The sequence below is a fragment of the Chionomys nivalis genome, chromosome 8 (genome assembly GCF_950005125.1).
Source record: "Chionomys nivalis chromosome 8, mChiNiv1.1, whole genome shotgun sequence".
In the NCBI taxonomy this organism is placed as follows: domain Eukaryota; kingdom Metazoa; phylum Chordata; class Mammalia; order Rodentia; family Cricetidae; genus Chionomys; species Chionomys nivalis.
Window position 1 is genome coordinate 37,886,066 of NC_080093.1, and position 21,004 is coordinate 37,907,069.

Genomic DNA, 21,004 nt, shown 5'->3' on the forward strand with positions numbered 1-21,004 from the left:
ATTAGCACCAAGTCCTCCCCCTTTTCCTCTTCTCTTCTACTGTTGTAGTTAATGAGCTTTTTATTCTATAATGTGCTTAGTTTGAAAGAAGTTCCAGTTCCTTAGGACGGAGCAAGGAGTTTAACATAGCTGAAGCCCAATGCATTCTGCCACTCCTGGGAGGAATAAAACCACAGAAGAAAGAGGGGGAGAAAATCCATCCTTCCTTTTCCCTTTTCCGTTCTGTAACTGAGTCGGTTCAGGGAGGAGTCTTGCAAGACTAGTTTCTCCTTGGTTTTGACCAGGGCTGAGCCAGTTCTTCAAACAAAAGACAGCCAGTTACTAAATTCTGGTTGCTAGGTGTGGCCTCCGTTCATATCCTATAAAATCAGAAGTCCAGCCCTCCACTTTCAAACTGAAACCATCTGAACAGAGGCTTTCTTCAGTTCCTTGGAAGCCAAGAAAATAAAAAGGTAAGGCTAAGTTTTTGTTTTACAGAGTTCTGCTTGGTTTAGAAAATACAAAATTCTGTAAGAACTCCTTGCTTGGTTTTCCTGGGGCTTCAGAGAGAAGTGGTGTGACTGCTGAACTAGCTTATAGTTACTGCTAGTGGAATTGAATACAATTTAATGAATCTTACTGTAAAAATTACACTGTGATTTTATCTTTTAGACATCAAAAATTATAAAGTTTTACCGTTCTCATCTGCAAAATGCAGTTTTGAAACTCTGGCAAGTTTACTTTATTGCCTTATTGCTGAGTTACCAGAGACAGGAAGAAAGTGTGCTTCTGCTCCGGCAATCTTAAAAGGAGCTTTTTCTTCCCTCCTCTGTGGAACATGTTGTCTCGAGAGCTTTGTGTTTTCTGTGAGTACAGTGCTGGAGCACGAGTCAGGATGGAGGTGGGAGCCCAGAGAAATCAGAGGTGGCAAACTGCAAAGGACTTTTTCAAAAGAGAAGATTCTTGTAGCTAAATATTTTTCTTTAATTAAACTAAATGCATATCAGCGTCAAAGTCATCCCCATGCCCTCTTTTAATTAACGTTTTGAATGAATGTTATGTTTACTCATAGTTTAAGAAGGTCCGCTTATTACTCGTTTCGTTTAAACAGGGTGTGGCCACACTCCCTCCCTATTATCTCTGTGTCATAGACAGGCTTTTCTGGTGCACATTTAAAAACCTAAGGGGAAAGCAGATTTTTCCTGGCTGATGTCAGATGATAAATCATTCCACTGACTGCCAGATGGGCCACAGAAACTCTCCTTCCTAATGGCATCTTGTAGGTCACATAAGCTAAGGATATAAACGCCCTAGAAAAACACAAGGCAGATCTAAAAGTACACATCCTTGCAGAGCCTTGCAAGAGCAAGAGAGGACGATCCCTAACTACACACTTGGCGTATTACAAAACCTTTCTTCTGGGACTTTTCTCTTAGCCCTCTTGAAAACACTAATAAAATTTCTTTTCTTCCAAATTCTGTGAGGCAATTAAGAAAGTTGTGCTTCTTCTTTCCATAGATGTCTATCTACAAGTGTGTGAATTCTGAGAAATCAATGTCCCCCAGTACTGAGTGAGGAATGTGTTTTGCTCGCTACAGATAAGGCCTGTTTCAGCTGATTCATATGTGGTAAAATGCTGGTTTCCTGATTCAGAAATGGTTTCTTCCTCAGAAATTACATGGTTACCAGAGGCCAAGAAACACACCCACACCTCTTAGATACCAAATATGAGATTGATGTTGACAAGACTATAGCAACACTCTTAAGAAACCAGCTTAATTTACATGCTTATTAAATACTTTCCCTCCCTCCCTCACCTCCCTCTCCACTCTCTTTTGAGACAGGATTTCTTTGTGTAGCCCTGGCAGTTCTGGAACTGGCTCTATAGACCATGCTGGCCTCGAACTCACAGAGATCTGCCTGCCTCCTCCAGCCAAGTGCTGGGATTAAAGGCGTGTGCCACCACCGCCTAGCAATTTGTTACATTTTTAAATTCAAAACAAAACAAAAGAATTTTCTGATCTTTAGCGGATGAATCATGAGCAATTCTAAAAGTCAAACCTTTTTCCTTCAAGCTTGCACATATTTGTCAGAAAGATCAAATATTCAGCCTACTTAATTTCTCCTTCCTTTATGCTAGTTCTCGTCTATTAGTATTCTAGGTAAAACATAAGCTACATGCATCAGAGCTTCAATGGATATTAGAAACTTTATTTCAGCATTCTCATTTTATAAATTAAGTTTCATGCTTTTTGTAAAGTCAGATTTTGTAGAGAAACTTCAAATAAGGTCCATGACACCAGGATTCTTCTATTTAAAAATACTATTGTTTTGGGCCAAATTTGTTGGTTAAATGTGTGTAGCTGTTTCCAATGTGCTGTTTGTTTATTCAATGATGCTTATTTGTTTATTTACTAATAATTCATAATTTTTATGAATACACAGTATTCCAGGTGCCTCATGAGGTATTGGATTTGTACAATGAATGGGCTCTGCCTTCAGGAAAAACTACTAGAGGTACAGACGACAACATGACAGGATAATGTATAATCGCATGAGGTTATTGGATAGGTAGAGACAAGATGCTTTGGAAGGTTCCGTAGTGAAATGCTGAGTTCCAGTGAAGGCACCATGAAGATGTGATAAATACTCAATAATTACTCTTCATCAAATAGCAGTGAGTCAGGCAAAAGACATTGTGTAGATGAGGTCAGAGTATTCCAGGCAACAGAAATTCCCTCTTCAGAGGCCTGAAGCAAAATATCCAGGAGGTACCTTCTGTTAAATGGCTATTTAAAGTGATGTCATTGTACAGTCTAATTATCTTCTCATGTGGGCATTGCACAGTCTAATTATCTTCTCCACGTGGGAAGGACTTACAAAACCTATTCAAAGCCCAGCTGCACATAAGAGAGATGCATGTGAAAATCAACACCCTCAGGCTGCTGTGAAGCCTACGGAGTCTCCATGGATTTTCTATTAATGAATCTGATTCTCAAGAGTATTAAAAGTAGTATTGATCTTGTTCTCATCTCTTTGTTAACTAGTGTAAAGTAATTTATAGTATTTTGCAGCCAGAAGCATGTATTTATATTATGACTACTGATACTATTAGCAGGATTTCTATCTGAAAAGGACAACATGTACGTACAAAAACAATGAAGATGGTGACTAGCTATTTTGTCAAGAAATGGCTAGGGATTGCTAATATCATTAGCAATCTGGTCGTCCTAGCTTACAACCAGGACATAAGCCACATAGCTCTCTTCCCTAGGGACACTGTCTTATGTTAAGTAAGTTACTCAACGAGCTTTTCTTCATTTTGTGTTTTGAAATGAATACAGCAATAATGCTGAAACCAGGAAGAGTTGGCAAACCAGGAAACTCAGCTGCTTTCCACACAGATTCTGGAAGTCACTTTCCAAAGCACTCAGAAAGATAGAAAACTGAAGATGACTACGTGCATATACATATACCAAAAGGCTAATCCTTAGAAGTTTCCCACTTAATCTATATATAAGTAGAAATTAATAGGTGGTGCATATTCATAAAAGAGATTTTTGAGTAGAAACAATGTGAGATAGTATCATGTTCTAAGGGGGTTATCCCTCAAATGAGCTCATTTTAATTCTAGAGATTAGCTTGGATTACAAACTCATTGGTAACTAATTGAAATATATATTGAGAAGAGACAACATTATAGTAAAACAAAATAAAATTGAAGAAACAAACTCTTTTGAACCCATTCAATTAAGTTTGTGTCCATGAGGAATCTAAGTGCTGAGCAGGCAAAGTAAATCAGATCTGCCTGACATTCTTCCTGTGGTACTTGAGACGTGTGCTCTACGTAAGTCATCTGGTTAATGAAGGTTATTATCTTGCCACTTAACAGGCTGTGATAACATTAATTTCCTTTGGAACACATGCATTCTTTTGCAGCCCTTGCATCTTTAAACTTTGCTAAAAGGTGGGAGCTGACTTTAGAATCCATTTTCTTCTGTTGACATTCATGAGAACCATTCTGTTCTGGATGCTTTGCTTTTCTGGACCATCCTTCTGGGCTATCATGCACATTGGGCTAGAATATAGATGCTCAGAAGACAGAAGTTCAAAGCTGTATTTTCTAGGGACCCTCTTGTCAAGTAAATTGTTCAACCTACTGCTTCTTGTTCTGTTGCACAACATAAGTAACGGAGTCATCATTATTTCATTAAGCTCTCTCAGTTTTCGAAAAGAATGTTGGCTCTACTCAGGTCTCTTTAATAGCATAAAAACTGTGAAAGCCCCATACTTTCATAAAAATCCTAAGATCAGTATTTAGCTTTCATACTCACTTTTGATATTTTACTATATTCTGTTTTGAAGAATTTTTTTTTCTGTCTCAACTGAAAACAGTGAAATTACTGATTTGATTTTTTTTTTAAACAAGTGATCAGATCACTCATTTTGAGGACTACATTTTACTAGAGGCTTGGGTGTAGTGGCCAAGAGAACAACTCTGAATGCGGAAACTGCCAGCACGACTGTGAAGCTGAAGGTGTGTCAACTTGGCCGTCACAATGTAAAATACTGTGTGGCAACAGTAATTGCACTGGATTCGACCACAGCGGGACGTGCAATATCATGCATGATTGCATATCATGAGTTTACCTGGGGGGACAGCTTCGAATACGTTGGTTGTGGGAGAGAATACAGGACATTGCTGAATGTCCTTCATACAGACGATGGAACAGTAACTGAACCAGCCTTTTTGAGCATTATCATTTCCCTGTGGTATGGAATCTTGTTAGTTACTTGGAACTTAGTCATTCTTCTAGCAAATTCAGACTGAAATACTTTGTCTGGGCATGCTAGACAGGGACCAGTTTATGAGTTTGATTCTTCATAATTCTTATGGCTAAATTCCATGAAATAAAATCCCAGGGATTATCTTTTCAGAAGTATTCACTAAGAAATCTCCAAAGGGCATGAGAAATAGATAGGTGTTGACATTGCACACTGGTTCCCAAAAATGTGAACTCAGATGAAAGGAATCATGTATGTGGAGAAAGCAGATTAACTGTTAACATACTTAACATTTTAAAAAGATTTTGTTCCATTTAATTCAAACATCACAGCTGCAAACTGTACAGGCACCTTAAAAAGCATCCTCTAAGATACTTGCCAAAAGTTAGGCATATTGCCTCATTACCCAAGTGATTTTTGTTAATACAACCAATAAATGCATAAAACAATTATTTTATTTTTCTGGGTGGCATACAACAATAATATTTAAACTGTTTAAACATGTAGAACATGAAGATAGTTATTTATTCAAATGGTTTTATACCAAACAATGGGGGAATAAAAAAGAAATCTACATTATTGAGAAAGAAATATATAGAGTTTTGAGTTGATCCAGTCCAGCAGATTGTTCCAGATTAGTTTACTTTATAAAAGTAAGCATGTTTTCTCTAGACCTGCTTTTAGCACAGGCCCTGATGAATCCCTCAGGTGCCAGGTTGACTATTGACTGGTCCTGCTCTTCTCTCTTTGCCCATTACCATGCTTACCATGATACAGAAATGATACTCCATCTAAAATGAAAATGTTATCACACTGCTTTCAAAATACATACCTACTAATGTTGCTATTAGCTGTGGACCAACATTTAAATTCTTTGTTCCAACTTCCATCAACATTTCTCCATCTAGTGAACTTTACTCTGCTTCTCATATATGATGAAATTTCCTCCTTTTTCCCCCTGTGAAACTTCCTGTCAGATTTGTTTTAACTCATATCAGTAAAGCCTCACCTGAACCAGCACTGTTCTCAGAAATTTCCTTAGCCTTTTTGCTTTCAGTAGGAGAACACAGACCAGCTCTAGATCCCCCAAGGCAAAGGGATGCCATATCAAAGCTTTGTACCCTCTGTGCTTAGCGTCTGCTGGGTGGTCTGGAAATTTAGATCAGAGACCCTGTGCTTATATGCTACAGTCCTTAGAGGGCAGGGCTGTAAAGACCAAGAAAACAGCCCCATTCCATTTTTGAGTAGAGGCTGTGGGTTTCTTTTTAACAGTAATAGCAGTCCTTAAAAAGTATCTACACCTCACAGTTTAGTATTCTCAGAAGAATAATCATAGTAAATAAGAACTAGTTTACTGTCTATTGCAGTGTCTCCAATGTATTAGGTAATATTTATGGGTGTTGGGTTTGTTGTATTAAAGTATCTACCCATTCTCTTTCCAGATACATCTTCAAAAATGGCAATGGTATCAGAATTCCTCAAGCAGGCCTGGTTTATTGACAACCAAGAACAAGAATATGTTGTAAGTAGTCAAAATATTATGAAGTAGTTACCATGTTAAAACAGACATCAAAGGCCAGGGGCAGTGGTGGCACACGCCTTTAATCCCAGCACTTGGGAGGCAAAGGCAGGCCGATCTCTGTGAGTTTGAGGTCAGCCTGATCTACAAGAGCTAGGACAGGACCCAAATCTACAGAAAAACCCTGTCTCGAAAACAACAACAACCAAAAATTAAAAAATAAAAATAAAAAAGACATCAAGACGGATGAACAAATGGAGATTAATTTATGTCTCTCATATACATAGCAAGCTGTAAAATCATCCAAAGGTGGTCCTGGGTCAGCAGTGAGCCCCTACCCATCCTTCAATCCATCCTCGGATGTTGCTGCCTTGCACAAAGCAATCATGGTTAAAGGTGAGTGTGCATCCATAGAAGAGTTCCCTCTTGAACAGTTCACAGAAACTGCTTAACGATTATTGGGACATGAACCTGAGTGATACAATGTCTTTCTCTAGGGACATAAAAAATTTACATAATAGCCTGTACCTATATCAGTACTAGAGTGTCTGAGGCAGGAGAATTGCCATTTGAGGCCTACATGTGCTGTGTACTCAGTCGCTGCCTCCAAAAGAGGAAGGGCACGTTCCTGCCAGTGCTTAAGAAATTTTGGTCAGTGATGAAATCCCTGTTGCTGGAATAGAGGTCCTTACCTGCCTGTTTCCAGTAGAAAGCAGTGTTTAAATCAGAACCCGTGATCACACTTAGGGTTTGAGCATGCATCTGGAACACTGGCGTCCAGAAACTACTAATTGACTCTTCATCTTCTATTCACATTAATGAGATGCCATCTTACATTCTTCAGCTTTTTGAGGACCATGACATTCATTCTCTAGGCTAATGTCATTCTCTTCCTCAACGTTGTTATGCTGTACCTTGACCACCAGCTTGGTAACAAATCATTTTATGGCAATTGTTGGTGATTAAGAAAATTGATGTTAAAGCCTCAAATCTTTATCTCCAGGTGTGGATGAAGCGACCATCATTGACATTCTTACCAAGAGAACCAATGCTCAGCGCCAGCAGATCAAGGCAGCATATTTGCAGGAGACCGGAAAGGTGCGAGAATGGTGAACCCACACGTTGATTTGCTTATGTCTATGTGGAATTGAATTCTGAAGCTCAGTTCCTAGCTCTTTCCGTTTTAAACCTTTTGACCCATTATCACCAAGACAGAAATCTCAGTATTTGTCTCCTTCCTTGCAACAGGATGACTTTTAGCAAATTTGGTTCACACACTGACCAATTAGCTGCAAAGTTTTCCAGAGGTGATGTTTTGTGTTGTAGGTAAGCCATCAATTTAAGGAAAATAAGCATCGAAATTAGTGTGGGAGAAACAAAGAATTTGTTCTGATTAAAGTGCTGTTTTTTTTTTTTAAATTGTTTGTTTGTTTCTTTTACTACAACTAAAAATGAGCAAACGAACTTGATATTTTTCATAGCAAGTGTAGATTATTGTTAACTGGGTGCAATAAGAATCCTGGGTGGTATCACTTTTTAAATTAAAGTGCTTGTTAGTCCAATGAAAAGCATGGAATAACTTTGTGTTCTGAACTTTGTGACTCCTTTCCCCTAAGAAACACAGAGAACACAGTCCCTTAGGAAATTTGTTATAGATGCAGCAAATTTCATCTCATTCCTCTAGATTAAAAGATTGAGACAGCATCCTAAACATCCCACATGCTTTCAACGCTTAATGAGGGAGCTATAGAGAATGACCAACGTGAGAAATGTCACGAGGTGCATGACTGTTGGCAACTCACTCTAATCCTTTTGTTCTTCCAGCCCCTGGATGAAACTTTGAGAAAAGCCCTTACAGGCCACCTGGAGGAGGTTGTGCTGGCTCTGCTGAAAACCCCAGCCCAGTTTGATGCAGATGAACTCCGTGCTGCCATGAAGGTAAATGCTTTTTCCCCCACAACAGTTTTTAAGACTTGTTTTATTTGTATGATTGTTGTGCTTGAATTTATGTCCATATGTCTGTCGGAAGCATCCATTCCAGACTCCCGGCCTGGGATTTGCTTTGGTCTGGACTCCAAATCCCATCATGCCAGGTCCTGACTCCTCCCCAGGGAAGGGTCAGGACCACTCGCACAGGGCATTTAAGTGGGCTCCCTGAGAAGGAAAACATGATCCCGCGTTTACCTGTGCTCTCTGTTTTCTCTCTCCCCTGCCATGCTCTCGCTCTCGGCCACCCGAGAGCACTACTACTTAGTAAAACATGGACATTTTATTTGGTTTAATTTGTTTTAATTGGATTTCTTTGCACCGGCGGAACGGCTCATGTTAGAAAATATTCCTAAGAATGTCCTCTTTCTGTGTCTGGGACTCTCAGAGGTCTATATAGGATCATATTATTGGAGATATGGATGGTTGTGAGTCACTACATTGATGATAGGAATTGAATCTGGGTCTTCTACCTGAACAAGTGCTTTTAACTACCGAGCCTTCTCACAGCTTTCTAAATGACTCTTTAAGAAAAATTCCTTTCCGAAAAAAAAATGTGCAGGACAAATCTGTGATTTACTATAGCTGGGCCTTCATCATCTAGTAAGGACTGTCAATCACTTCAAATTCAGTGAATAAGCAAGTTAATATTTTAATGAATAAATTAGCAGATACATGAAAAATTAAATATTGGAACTAATGTTCTTCATGCAATTTTAAATGCATGTATCAAATATCTACATTTTTAAATCTTTACACCAAATACTAAACATAAACTATTTTCTTTTTAGAACAATATTCGATTTTTTTAATATGAACACAATTGACAAAATGACAAATTACAGCACACTTTGTGTGGACAAAATAAGTTGATATTTTGAATGAAAGAATGTAAATGTATTTTCTTTTCTTTAAATTCAGGGACTTGGAACAGATGAAGACACTCTCATTGAGATTTTGGCATCAAGAAGTAACAAAGAAATCAGAGAAATTAACAGAGTCTACAGAGAAGGTCAGTTCTAATATCTGAGTTCTTAGTCGGACAGTGTTATGATTTATGGCACGAGTGACCCTGGCAGGTTCCACTATGAGGCAGACAGATATGCCATGTGGAGAGAGCTTGGGTATAGAGTTTATTCAGGGGGTATTGTGAGGGTATAAGGGTAATGGGTATGAGAGGAAGAGATAGAGAGAAAAAGAGGGAGAGAGAGAGAGGAAAAAATAAGGGAAAGAGAGGCAGAGAGTGTGATAGAGAGAACAGAGAACAGGCAGAGAGAGTGAGGAAAGAAGACAGAGGAGACCAGCTTGTCTCCATGGGAAAGGTGAGAAGGAAGGGAGAGATTGGGAGTGGGCGGAGCTTGTCTCTTAAAGGGACAGAATACCCAGGTCACCTCTTGTGTGATTTAGAAAGTCTACATTTTAAAGTGTTCCCTTCCTGGTTGATACATATCCCTGGAATGCAGGATGAGATGGGAGTGAGAAAACACAAGCCCCAATCCATATGCAGCTTACACCTTATTAGAAAATGTCCCCCCCCCCAAAAAAGAAAATGTCTTCCGGGTCTAGTGAACATAAATTGTTACAAAGAGAACTGGATTCAGAGCATTGACTTTACATAGCTTTAAGCACATTTCTATTGCTCTGAACTACACTGTGCCTTTTATTTTGAAAAGACTAAATAGTAAGAATAAATATTTTGGATCAGACCACTTTCCATTTATCTTTCTGATCTCTTGCTGGGAACTTTACCATTGAAAACATAAATCATTCAGTTCCTCTTTCTCTGTGCTTAAATAGATACTTGGCATGAAAGACTCTCAGTGACTCATTGTACAGAAGCCTCGAGTCAAATGATTCAGTCCTCACTGCACAGGGGATGGCTGTACATCTCTGGGGATTTTCTAGTTCCTCTGAACTGTTGGCTTTTTGTTTTGTTGAACTAATATGTGACATCATGAAACATCCTTATGTCTGACCCTCTTACCAAGCACTCAGGGGACACCATTGCACATTGTTTTCAATTTTAGTACATGAGTCAAATTGGGGCCATTTTCAACCACGTCTTCTGTTATTATTACTCCAGAACCAGTGTCTTAGAATCATTTCTCAGTAAAAATAATTAAAGAAACATAATTATTAATGTGTTTGATAAAATGCAAAGGAAGACATCCACATTTTCCTATGATCCTAAAGATACAGTCCAGAAATAGCTTAAGGTGCTACTTTTACTTTGCTACAAATTCAGTTATTTTTCCCATTAAAGCACTATATTTTAAAATAGCCAAATGGATGTCTATAGACATGAGATTTAAATTAAAGCAACATACTTGAAATTGAACATATTGAGTATTTATAAATTTAATGTAAATAAATAGCCAATGATCAAGCAAGTACTTTTTCTTTTAAATACTGTTCTATCCATTCTAATGATTAAATTTTCAAATATTTCAAAATGATTTGGTAAAGCTTGTTTAAACAATTCCTTCTTGTTAGCTAGTATGACTCAATTTTCATGCACAGTATTTCTCAGTTTCCTTCCATCAATCTATAGGAAATTATTTTATAGCCTAACATTTCAGCTGCACAAGTTTATCCATTTTCATAAAAATATTTTAAGATATGTTACACAAATCATTCAACCATGTAAACTATCAGTGAATACAGAAATCATGATTTTTTCCAATAGTTTACTGAAAACATTTATGTTCTCATCTCATAGAGCTAAAGAGAGATCTGGCCAAAGACATCACTTCAGATACATCTGGAGACTTTCGGAAGGCCTTGCTTTCTCTTGCCAAGGTATAACTTAGATATCTTTGCTACTATAAATAATAAAAATTTAGATTTGTGAGTGTTTTCAAAGAAGGAGAAACTCTTTCCTTTAAAAATAATACCACCTAGTTGATGAATAATACTTGTACGTATTTGAGGAAATAATGTGATATTTTGATATATTTGTATTTTTTAATTAATTAATTTTAAGCCATCTTTTCTCATTTTACACACCAATCCCAGTTTCTACCCCCTCCCCTCCTCCCGCTTCCTCCACCTTCCTCCATTCCACCTCCATTCACTCCTCAGAGAGGGTAAGGCTTCCCCTGGGGAGTCAACAAACTCTAACACATTACTTTGAGGCAAGATGTAGAATTAACGATATAAAAATTTCATAATCCACTCTCTACTACTTTTTCAGGTGAGATATTTGAAGCTTATCTTCTGGTCATTAAAAAATACCCGCTCTGCTTTGATTATGTTCATCTTACTGTGTAGTAATACCACAATGTACTCCTCGTGTCTATTAGAGACTGCCCTTCCATTAGCATCCTCGAATCCAGTCCCACCCCGCCATCTCTGGTCATCAACAATGTATAGTCTGCATCCATGGGTTTGGGTGTTTTAGGAAGCACATCTAAGTGAGGTCATGCCAACTTGCTTTGTTCTGTCTTGCTTATGTTCCTCAGAGCGGCACTGCTGAAATGATAGATACTGTTTTCACTATTTTTTCCTCAAAAATTATGTCTGATTTTAAGAGAATTAAATGTATCATTACATCCTATAGAAAAACTTACAATATGTTGGGACATTTTTCAGGGTGACCGCTGTGATGATCTAGGAGTGAATCAGGATTTGGCTGACACAGATGCCAGGGTAAGCAAGAGGGAGATAATATCACGGAAGCAAACCTCCCTACCTTCTTATTCCTTCTGTCTGGAAGTAGATCTCAGGTCTTGTGAGAAGCCAATGGTTTCTTAGTGTTCATTTCATTAAACATAGAGTTTTGTAGGCCAGGAATGGAATGCATAGTCTTTATGTTTCTAATTTATTTCATTGTTTAGAAAGTCAGAGATGACTAAAAAAACAGCGAGAATTTGTCTGTCTTTCCCAAAAACTGTTAGACTGAGAACATTCCAAATTTTGACTTTAAAATATAAAAATATAACTATATGCAAGCCCAACCCCTTGGAGGTAACAAGTTGTTACCTATTTGAGATTCTCTTTTCTCTGTCTCTCAATTTGCTGGGACTAGAGGCATTCACCATCATGCTCAGCTGGGAAAGGAATTTATTACTGAATAAAGTTAAATCAAGAAACACATTGAACATTCTATTTTAATAGAAATTGTGCAAACATATCAAAAACAATAATGATATATAATTGTCTATAATAAAAATTACTCTTACTCTTATTTTTGTGAACATGCTTTCCATTTTCAGACTATTAGGGCTCCCTGATATATATTTATAGAAACTGCATGATTAGTATGGTGAATGATTACATAGAAATTAATAGTTTAAGGTGGGTAGTGGTGGTGCAAGCCTTTAATCCTAGCACTTGGGAGGCAGAGGCAGGCAAACACTGAGTTTAAGGCTAGCCTGATCTACAGAGCAAGTTCCAGAACAGCCAAGGGTATGTATAGATACCCTATCTAGAAAACAAAATAAGAAAGGAAGGAAGGGAGGGAGGGAGGGAAGGAGAGAGGGAGGGGGAAGGGAGGGAGGGAAGGAGAGAGGGAGGGGGAAGGGAGGAAAATGTTTTAGAGTCAGTAGAACATATTTGTAGCAAAAAGGCAGGTTATTATTTTCATTTGCAAAGGAGGAAGAATTGTATTTAAATTGTTTCCTAAGATTGTACAACTTTCAAATTTTGCAGTTGAAATTTTTGTACAGAAATCATAGCATCAAAATTGCACATCCTTCAGTAGCTAATAAATGTGTACATAGAGGGGGAAAATGCAAGACCTTATTGTTCTCACTCTCAAGAAGGGCCAATTTCAATGATACCTACTCTGATTTATTAAGTACAGCATAAATGGTTATATAGCCCTTGTTAAATATAACATTTTTGTGTGTTTTTTATTTCAGTATATAGTCACATGCTTACTTATTGATTTTTGACAGGCTTTGTATGAAGCTGGAGAAAGGAGAAAGGGGACAGATACAAATGTGTTTGTCACAATTTTGACTACTAGAAGCTATCCTCATCTTCGCAGAGGTAACAAGAAATTAGTTTTTCTTGAATGTGTTTATGGGAGATAAAATGTTCCTTTGGGAAGACCAGTGGGAGGAAGGAAAGAGGTCTTTCCATATCAAATGGATGTAGTGATGCTGACCACTCAACTGCTGTATGCCTGTTTGTCAGCTTTGAACAGCCACTGTTCACGACACTGAGAACATACTTTGTGATTTTCAAGTGGGTAACATCCTTTATTTTCACCATTTCTATTCTTTTGAAGTTTTAGAGTAGTTATGACAAGAGATATGAATAAAATATAACAAATGATAGAAAAAAAGATACAAAAACCTCTCTAGGGTCTAAATGAAGGAAAGAATATGCAGACGGCCCAGAAATAAGAGAGAGCAAAAGAAAATTCCCAAATTTCTAAAGATTCAGAGTTAAGACTTAGGGTCTGAATCTTTGGGAAGGGAGAGTGTAAAAGGGTAATATAAGGTTCATTACTGTATACCAACAAGTCAAGTTCCTATATTAAACAAACTCAGTTTGCTGCGCTGAGGTTAGAATGGAAAAAACTATTAATTCTGCTGTGAAAGTAGTAAAGTCGTTAATCACCTGTCACTTCTGATAATGGTTGACACTTGCAATATGAAGATGGAGTAGACATATTATGTGGAGTCATGCAATTAGCCTTTAAAATGTCGCCGAAGTTCGGTGTACCCAAGTGATTCCTTGAATCAATTACCCTGATTTTGCTAGAGTTTCTTAGAAGACAGGCTGCTTTGAAGATATCTTAACTTCAATTTCCTCTTCAGTGTTTCAGAATTACAGAAAGTACAGTGACCATGATATGAACAAAGTTCTGGATCTCGAAATGAAGGGTGACATTGAGAAGTGCCTCACGGCCATTGGTATGTATAAGTTGCATAGGTAGAGCCCTGACTTGAACTTGTACACTTACATTTCTTTGCTGCCTTGTACAAAAATAATATATAAGCCAAAACCCCTGTAAATATAATACGTCTATACATCTATGTTCAGAATGATGCAGTCTGTAAGACAGATGAAGAAATAGGAAGGCCTTTTTAATGCAGCAGATTTTCAAGATATGCAGATGCAGAATATATTTTTGAGCTCCTGTTTATAAAGCAATGCATCAAGCAGGCCATACTACCTGGGTCAATACAGATGCTTATCAAGAGCAGCACATTCAAGTCTTGGGGTAACCATGTATTCAGTCTTGAGCAAGTCCTGCATGATCTAATCTAGTAGATCTGGGTAAACTTCTGAAAATCTGAACCTTTTACATGTCTCTTAGGGACAGTCTGATTCTTCAGCCTAGGGATCTGAATGTCTAAGGAGCTCTGATGTATATCAGTCCTGCTGTCAGCAGATCCCACTTTGAATAGCAAGATAAAGAAAAGACCCCTACAAATGTGCTATTATTCCATCCATATCAGCGGCTTTATATTCATTCTGCTGCTTTGCTGCCTTGACAAATGTTTGTATACAACACGAATCAGGTATTTGTGTGCCTGGCCCTTACACTGGTTTCCCCATACCCACAGAGAGGATATATATTCAGGGTAGATCACTACTGAATATTGACAGGGGAAAAACTGCTGATAACCACCCTGTAGAAAGTGACTCTGTCTTCTAATAAACTAAACATCCTATATTAGGCAGGAGGGCTAGAACTATTTTTGGCAAAGTTATTTCCTATTTATTCAGTGTGTATCTTTATTTTGCGATGAATTCTTCAAGCGAAATTTGCATCTCTTACAGTGAAATGTGCCACCAGCCCCCCAGCTTTCTTTGCTGAGAAACTTTATGAAGCCATGAAGGTACTGTTCTTACACACTTTACTTAGAGGACAAATATCTGTAGATAGGAGAGCACAGAGCCTAATGTTTCTTGAAAATCATAATATATAACTTTAAAACTATGCCTTATGCAGTTTGAGGGGAAACGTGTATTAGAATAAACTTGCTGGATTTGTGCATTCTTTAAAAGGTAAATGTAAAAGTGATTATATGAGGTGAGCTAGCAAGACGTTTATAGGTGATTTATAATTTGCTTGAAACCTGAGTCACCAGAAAAAGAGTGGTGCATCCCCCCTTTTAGTGTGTTGCTTTAATAACCTACTTCAACCAAGGTTGTGAGCTTTATGGTTTTGCCTTTTTAATTATGCTTCTTGCCACAGACTAATAGTGATCTTTTAAAATGTCATTCCATATTTAGAGAAAAAGAAGGCGGTATTGATATGCATTTGAAATATCACTGTTACTTTATTACTCAGCAAGGAGTTTGCCCCAGCACTTACTTTTTGAGATCTCAAGACAATGGTTATGAAGTGATCCTTCCTTTGTAACCTACACATAATAAAGCTCAAGGGAATGAGGGGGGCATGAAAAGAGCTAACAACTGAAATAATATTGAGGAAGTTCTGTAAAATGATAAACATGTTTCCAATGATTCTCAATCAAGACAGGCACAATAGGTCTAGTTGAATATTAATTAATTGCCTCTCTGTATGATATGAAAAAAGAACATATACCCAAAACTTCAGGAATCAATATAACTTTCTCTGATCTAATCTAAAACCTTAACTCTGGGCCAATGAAATGACTCAGCAGATTAAAGTATTTGGTTTCAAGCCTGATGACCTGAATTCAATCCCTGGGACCCACATGGTTGAAGGAGAGAACCAACTCCTTGAAAGTTGTTCTCTGATTTCCTCATGAACACTGTATCATGTACATCCATAAATATACCTTTGAGTGTACATACAGAGATCAATATAATAAATAAATAATAAAATATAATAAAAAACATAAAAACTTGAGATTTAAGAAAGAGTAGGGTGTAAGTAGATGAGCATGAAGGAAGAAGAGATAGGAAAATGAAGCAGGGCTGACTCAAGAGAGGAGAGCAGCATACACTTGGAATTGAGAACAGAACCAGTTTTTTCAAGACAGCAGGTATGATTAGGTTGACAGCCAAATGGCTATAGAATTATGAAGTGTAGTCAGAAGCTGCTCGTTCATTCCCGGCTGCTCAGACCCGAAATAATTACACAATACTGTATTAATTAAAACACTGCTTGGGGCCTGGCAGTGGGTGGCACAAGTCTTTAATCCCAGCACTTGGGAGGCAGAGGCAGGCAGATCTCTGTGAGTTTGAGACCAGCCTGGTCTACAAGAGCTAGTTCCAGGACAGGCTCCAAAACCACAGAGAAACCCTGTCTCAAAAAAATAAATAAATAAATAAATAAATAAATAAATAAATAAATAAAACACTGCTTGGTCAATTACTTAAGCGTATTTCTAGCTAGCTCTTATATCCTAAACTAATACATCTCCATTAATCTGTGTATCACCACAAGGTCATGGCCTACCGACAAAGTTTCAGCAGGCTCTGGTAGAGGCGTCTGTCTCCTGTGGTGGCTGCATGGCTTCTCATTGACTCTGCCTTCTTTCTCTCAGATTTAAGTTTAGTTTTCCCACCTAGATCTGTTCTGCAAAGCCACTGGTCAAAACAGCTTTATTCATTAACCAATAAAAGCAACACATAGACAAAAGGACGTCCCACACCAATGAAGGGCATTGTTTGCCCTGAGAAGATAGTTGGTTCATTGTAGGAGAAATGGGTGAGTGCTGAAACAGTTATAACAGATAAATTAGATTTATTGTTGTAATAGGAGCGGCTGCAAAGCCACCCTCAAGCAGCAAAAAGCTGCATTAAACTCTTCCCCCCGACCCTTTTTTAAGCCCTCTCAGGTTTTTAAGTGGATTTAGTCCATCACGTTGGAGCGCCACTCTGTTGTAATAGGAGCTGCGGCAGGCTGCGTCCCACCACCCGGCTAGCTTTACCCAAAATAATTACATGGAAATTGTATTCTTTTAAACACTGCCTGGCCCATTAGTTCTAGCCTCTTATTGGCTAATTTTTACATCTTTGATTAACCCATTTTTAATATTTTGTGTAGCACCACGAGCTGGCTTACCAGGAAAGATCTTAACCTGTATCTGTCTGGAGTGAGAGAATCATGGCGACTCCCTGACTCGGCTTTTTTCTCCCAGCATTCTGTTCTGTTTACTCTCCCCACCTAAAGGTTGGCCTATCAAATGGGCCTAGGCAGTTTCTTTATTAATTAACCAATGAAAGCAACAGATAGAAAGATGACCCTCCTCCATTAATTTATGATTTTAGAGAAAAGCAACAACTCTTTGCTGTAGTGTTATTTTGGTTGTGCTTTAACAAATAAAACTTGCCTGAGCATCAGAGTGAAGAGCCTGCCACACTAGTTAGCTATAGAGGCCAGGCAATGGTAGCATGCACCTTTAATCTGAGCACTTGGGAGACAGAGGCAGATAGATCTCTGTGAGTTCATGGCCACCCTGTAATACACCAGATTAAATCAATCTAAACAAGAAACAGAGCCCAAAGGAGGTGGCTCATACCTTTGATTCTAGCACTAGAGAGGTGGAGACAGGAAGTGATAAGGCTGGGTTGAGAGGAACACGAGGTGGTAGAAGACAGAAATTCAGGATTCTCTCTGAGGTTTCTTAGAGATGACATTCAGTCTGACAACTTGTAGAGACAGCATATCCCATTTGGTCTGGGGATTTTGTAGAGAGAGGTAAGAACTAGTGGGTGGCTGCCCTGCTTCTCTGATCTTTCAGCTTTCACCCCCTAAAATCTGACTCTGAGTTAGTATCAGGACCAATTACAAATCTTGCTACACTTACATTATTGGGTAGTTCAGATACAGAGAAGACTGGATGATGGAAAGCCAGTTAGAAAGCTGTAGAAACTCTTTATATTATTTGCTAATATTACTCCTGGTTTCTTCTTTCATTGCCACGCCCCCCCCGTGTGTGTGTGAGAGTGTGCATGTGTGTGTGTGTGTGTGTGTGTTATAGAGAAAGATCTACACAATGGGAGGGGAGGGAGAAAAGAAGAGCATAAAGGGTTGATTTTCTCTATGCAACATGTGTGGAAAGCATAAATGGGACTTCTTTTGAAAATACGGTCTTCGATGAGAGATTTCCTGAATGTAATGAAATCGTGGTTTGTCTGCACAGGGAGCTGGAACTCGCCATAAGGCGTTGATCAGGATTATGGTCTCCCGTTCTGAAATCGACATGAATGATATCAAAGCATTTTACCAGAAGAAGTATGGAATCTCTCTCTGCCAAGCCATCCTGGTATGTTTGACTTTTCGATAATGGCACCTCCATAAAAGAAAGTTCTTTGTGCAATATTTTCCAAAAGGAGGGCTGATGTGCTGTGCTGCAGATGTGCATTGCATATATAAGACTGACTCGGCTTCTTAGGGTGAATGATTCGTAAAGAAATTAAGCTTCACGTAATTAAGTCTAGTCTATCAAAGAACCAGCTGTGTTTTTGAAGCACAGAAAAACGGTTAGTCTTTGTGCATAAGCAGTCCTGAAATAATTCAGAGCTCTTAGAAGTATTGATACATATAGTGATTTATTTTATAGTTAAAACTGAAGAAGTAAAAGCTTAGTATTAAAATTAATTTCTAGTGTTTTACTTATTGCTAAATATTTTTCTATGTAAAATGTTTAAAAATATATGTTCAAGTCATATTATTAGAATGTTGGAAGATAACACAGAACAAGAAGTCAAGGGGGATGATCCTATTGGATGATAATTATTTAAATTCACATTATTTGCATTTGACAATTAAGATGTTTGAAGAACAAATGAGAAAATTATAGACTGTAGTTTTCACTCTTTTTTGAGTGATTCAGATATTCTTATGTAGAGTTTCAGATTATAACATACTTCTATTGATTATATGGTATATAAATTCTTAGAAATAGTTGTCCTAATACACAACAATATTTCAGAGTCGACTTTATTCTTCAAACCTTTTGATTCTCCTCTTCAGAAAGTTTAATTTAGATTCTCTTGAACAGAGCTCTACCACACACTGTGAAGTATGACCTGCTTTGCACCTGACTCTACAATTATCATTCTTTTCAATTAAAATAGCTTTTATTCGTCATGATTTTGCATCGTGTGACACAATCTCTCTTTTTTAACCAACAGGATGAAACCAAAGGAGACTATGAAAAAATCTTGGTGGCTCTGTGTGGCGGAAACTAGATGTCCCTGCAGCTCTGCAGCACTGTGATACAAGCGTCTCTTAGCTGCTGCTTTTCCTCTACCACATAGGCTTACGTAGATAGTTGCTTTAGCAGATAAAATCTAATTGCCCACTTTGAATAATGTAGCCTAGGAATAAGTTTTATATCATACCTTAGTATAATAGAGAAATGTTTTATTAGTTATTGTTATTCCAAATTATAAATCCCTGTAAGCAAATTACTTTGTTAGCGTTCCTGAGAAATAAGTTTATGTAAACTAAAATAAAATAATTTTATAAGACAATTGGTGTTATTGGCTCTTATATTTTGATTTTCTCTTTTTGTGTGTGTATGTGTGTGTGTGAGCAAATGACTAGTTAGGCAAAGAAGAAAAGTCAGTTTTCCCTATTTGAAGATGGTTTTAGGCATGAAATCACAAAGTTCTACAAGACAGCTTCTCCAAATAACCAACAATTTCCTCAAAGTAATAGGATACAAAATCAACTTACAAAAAAGCAGTGCTTTTCTGAATACCAATATCAAGCATGCTGAGGACAACATTGTGGAAACAGTCCAATCAACGATAACATCTAAAAACTAAGAATAATTCTAACTAGATACTAAAAGATATCCACATGCAAGTTTTAAATCTCTGGAGAAAGGGATCGAAGAATAATACACTAGAAGGAGAAAAGACTTCGTTATGCTCAAGGATTAGTAGAAGTAATATTGTGAAAATGGCCCTTCTAGCAAAAGCAAACTCAAATCAAAATCTCCATTCCTTTCTTTGTAGAAATATAAAAGAAATATAACACATATGGAAGCACATAATAACCCAGGATAGACAAAACACCCCTAAGCAATAAGAAAAAGTCTGGAAGGATTACTATACCAGATTTCAAGCTATGTCACAGATCTATGATATTAAAGCATCATTGCATTGACATAAAAATATACTTGTAAATCAATGATACAAAATGTAGCCTCTAATTATGAGTCCACACAATTACAGATATCTAGTATTTGAGGAAGATGCCAAAAATACACACTGCAGGAAAGACAAAATCTTTAAGAAATAGGACTGGTACAACTGGTTAATTCAAATATGAATGGGTGGACTAGACTTGTATCTAGCACACTAAGCAACATGAGCTTCACATGGATCAAAAGACATCATGTCAAGCCTGACATACTGAGACTGCTAGAGGAAAATATAGACACCGCTCTATAAAGTGTGGGTACAGAAAAAATGGTCTCGGGGCTTTATTTGCTCAGGAATTAAGGGAGAACCATTGGCAGGTGGAACCACAGGAAGATAAGAAGTTTTTATACAGCAAATGAAACAATCAAATGGAGAGGAAGATCATAGAGACAGAGAGAATATTTGCCAGATATATAACTAATAGAAGATTTAGCTATAAAATATACAAAGAACTCCAAGATAAATCATTTAGAAAGAAAATTATTCAGTGAGAAACTGGAATACAGATCTGAGTGGAGAGATGAAAAGAAGAAATAAAAATGGCTACAAAACATGTACAGGACAGTTGTGAGGCTTGGGCAAACTGTGAGGCCACTGGCAGTGGGACCAGGATTTATCCCTAGTGCTTGAACTGGAATCTTGGTGTACATTTTCTTTGGAGGGATACCTTGTTCAGCCTAG

The 21,004-nt window shown here is 37.7% G+C and overlaps 1 protein-coding gene across 1 annotated transcript; it reads left to right on the plus strand.

Annotated features, from left to right (window-relative positions):
* Positions 1–304: 304 nt before the first annotated feature.
* Anxa1 (annexin A1) lies at positions 305–19,645 on the plus strand. The gene is made up of 13 exons (XM_057778144.1): positions 305–452; positions 6,207–6,286; positions 6,571–6,679; positions 7,287–7,381; positions 8,108–8,221; positions 9,191–9,281; positions 10,989–11,068; positions 11,861–11,917; positions 13,168–13,261; positions 14,038–14,133; positions 15,008–15,066; positions 18,310–18,432; positions 19,304–19,645. Exons 2-13 carry the CDS (start codon positions 6,221–6,223, stop codon positions 19,358–19,360), a joined length of 1,041 nt encoding a protein of 346 aa, XP_057634127.1. The 5' UTR covers positions 305–452; positions 6,207–6,220; the 3' UTR covers positions 19,361–19,645.
* The last annotated feature ends 1,359 nt before the right edge of the window (positions 19,646–21,004 follow it).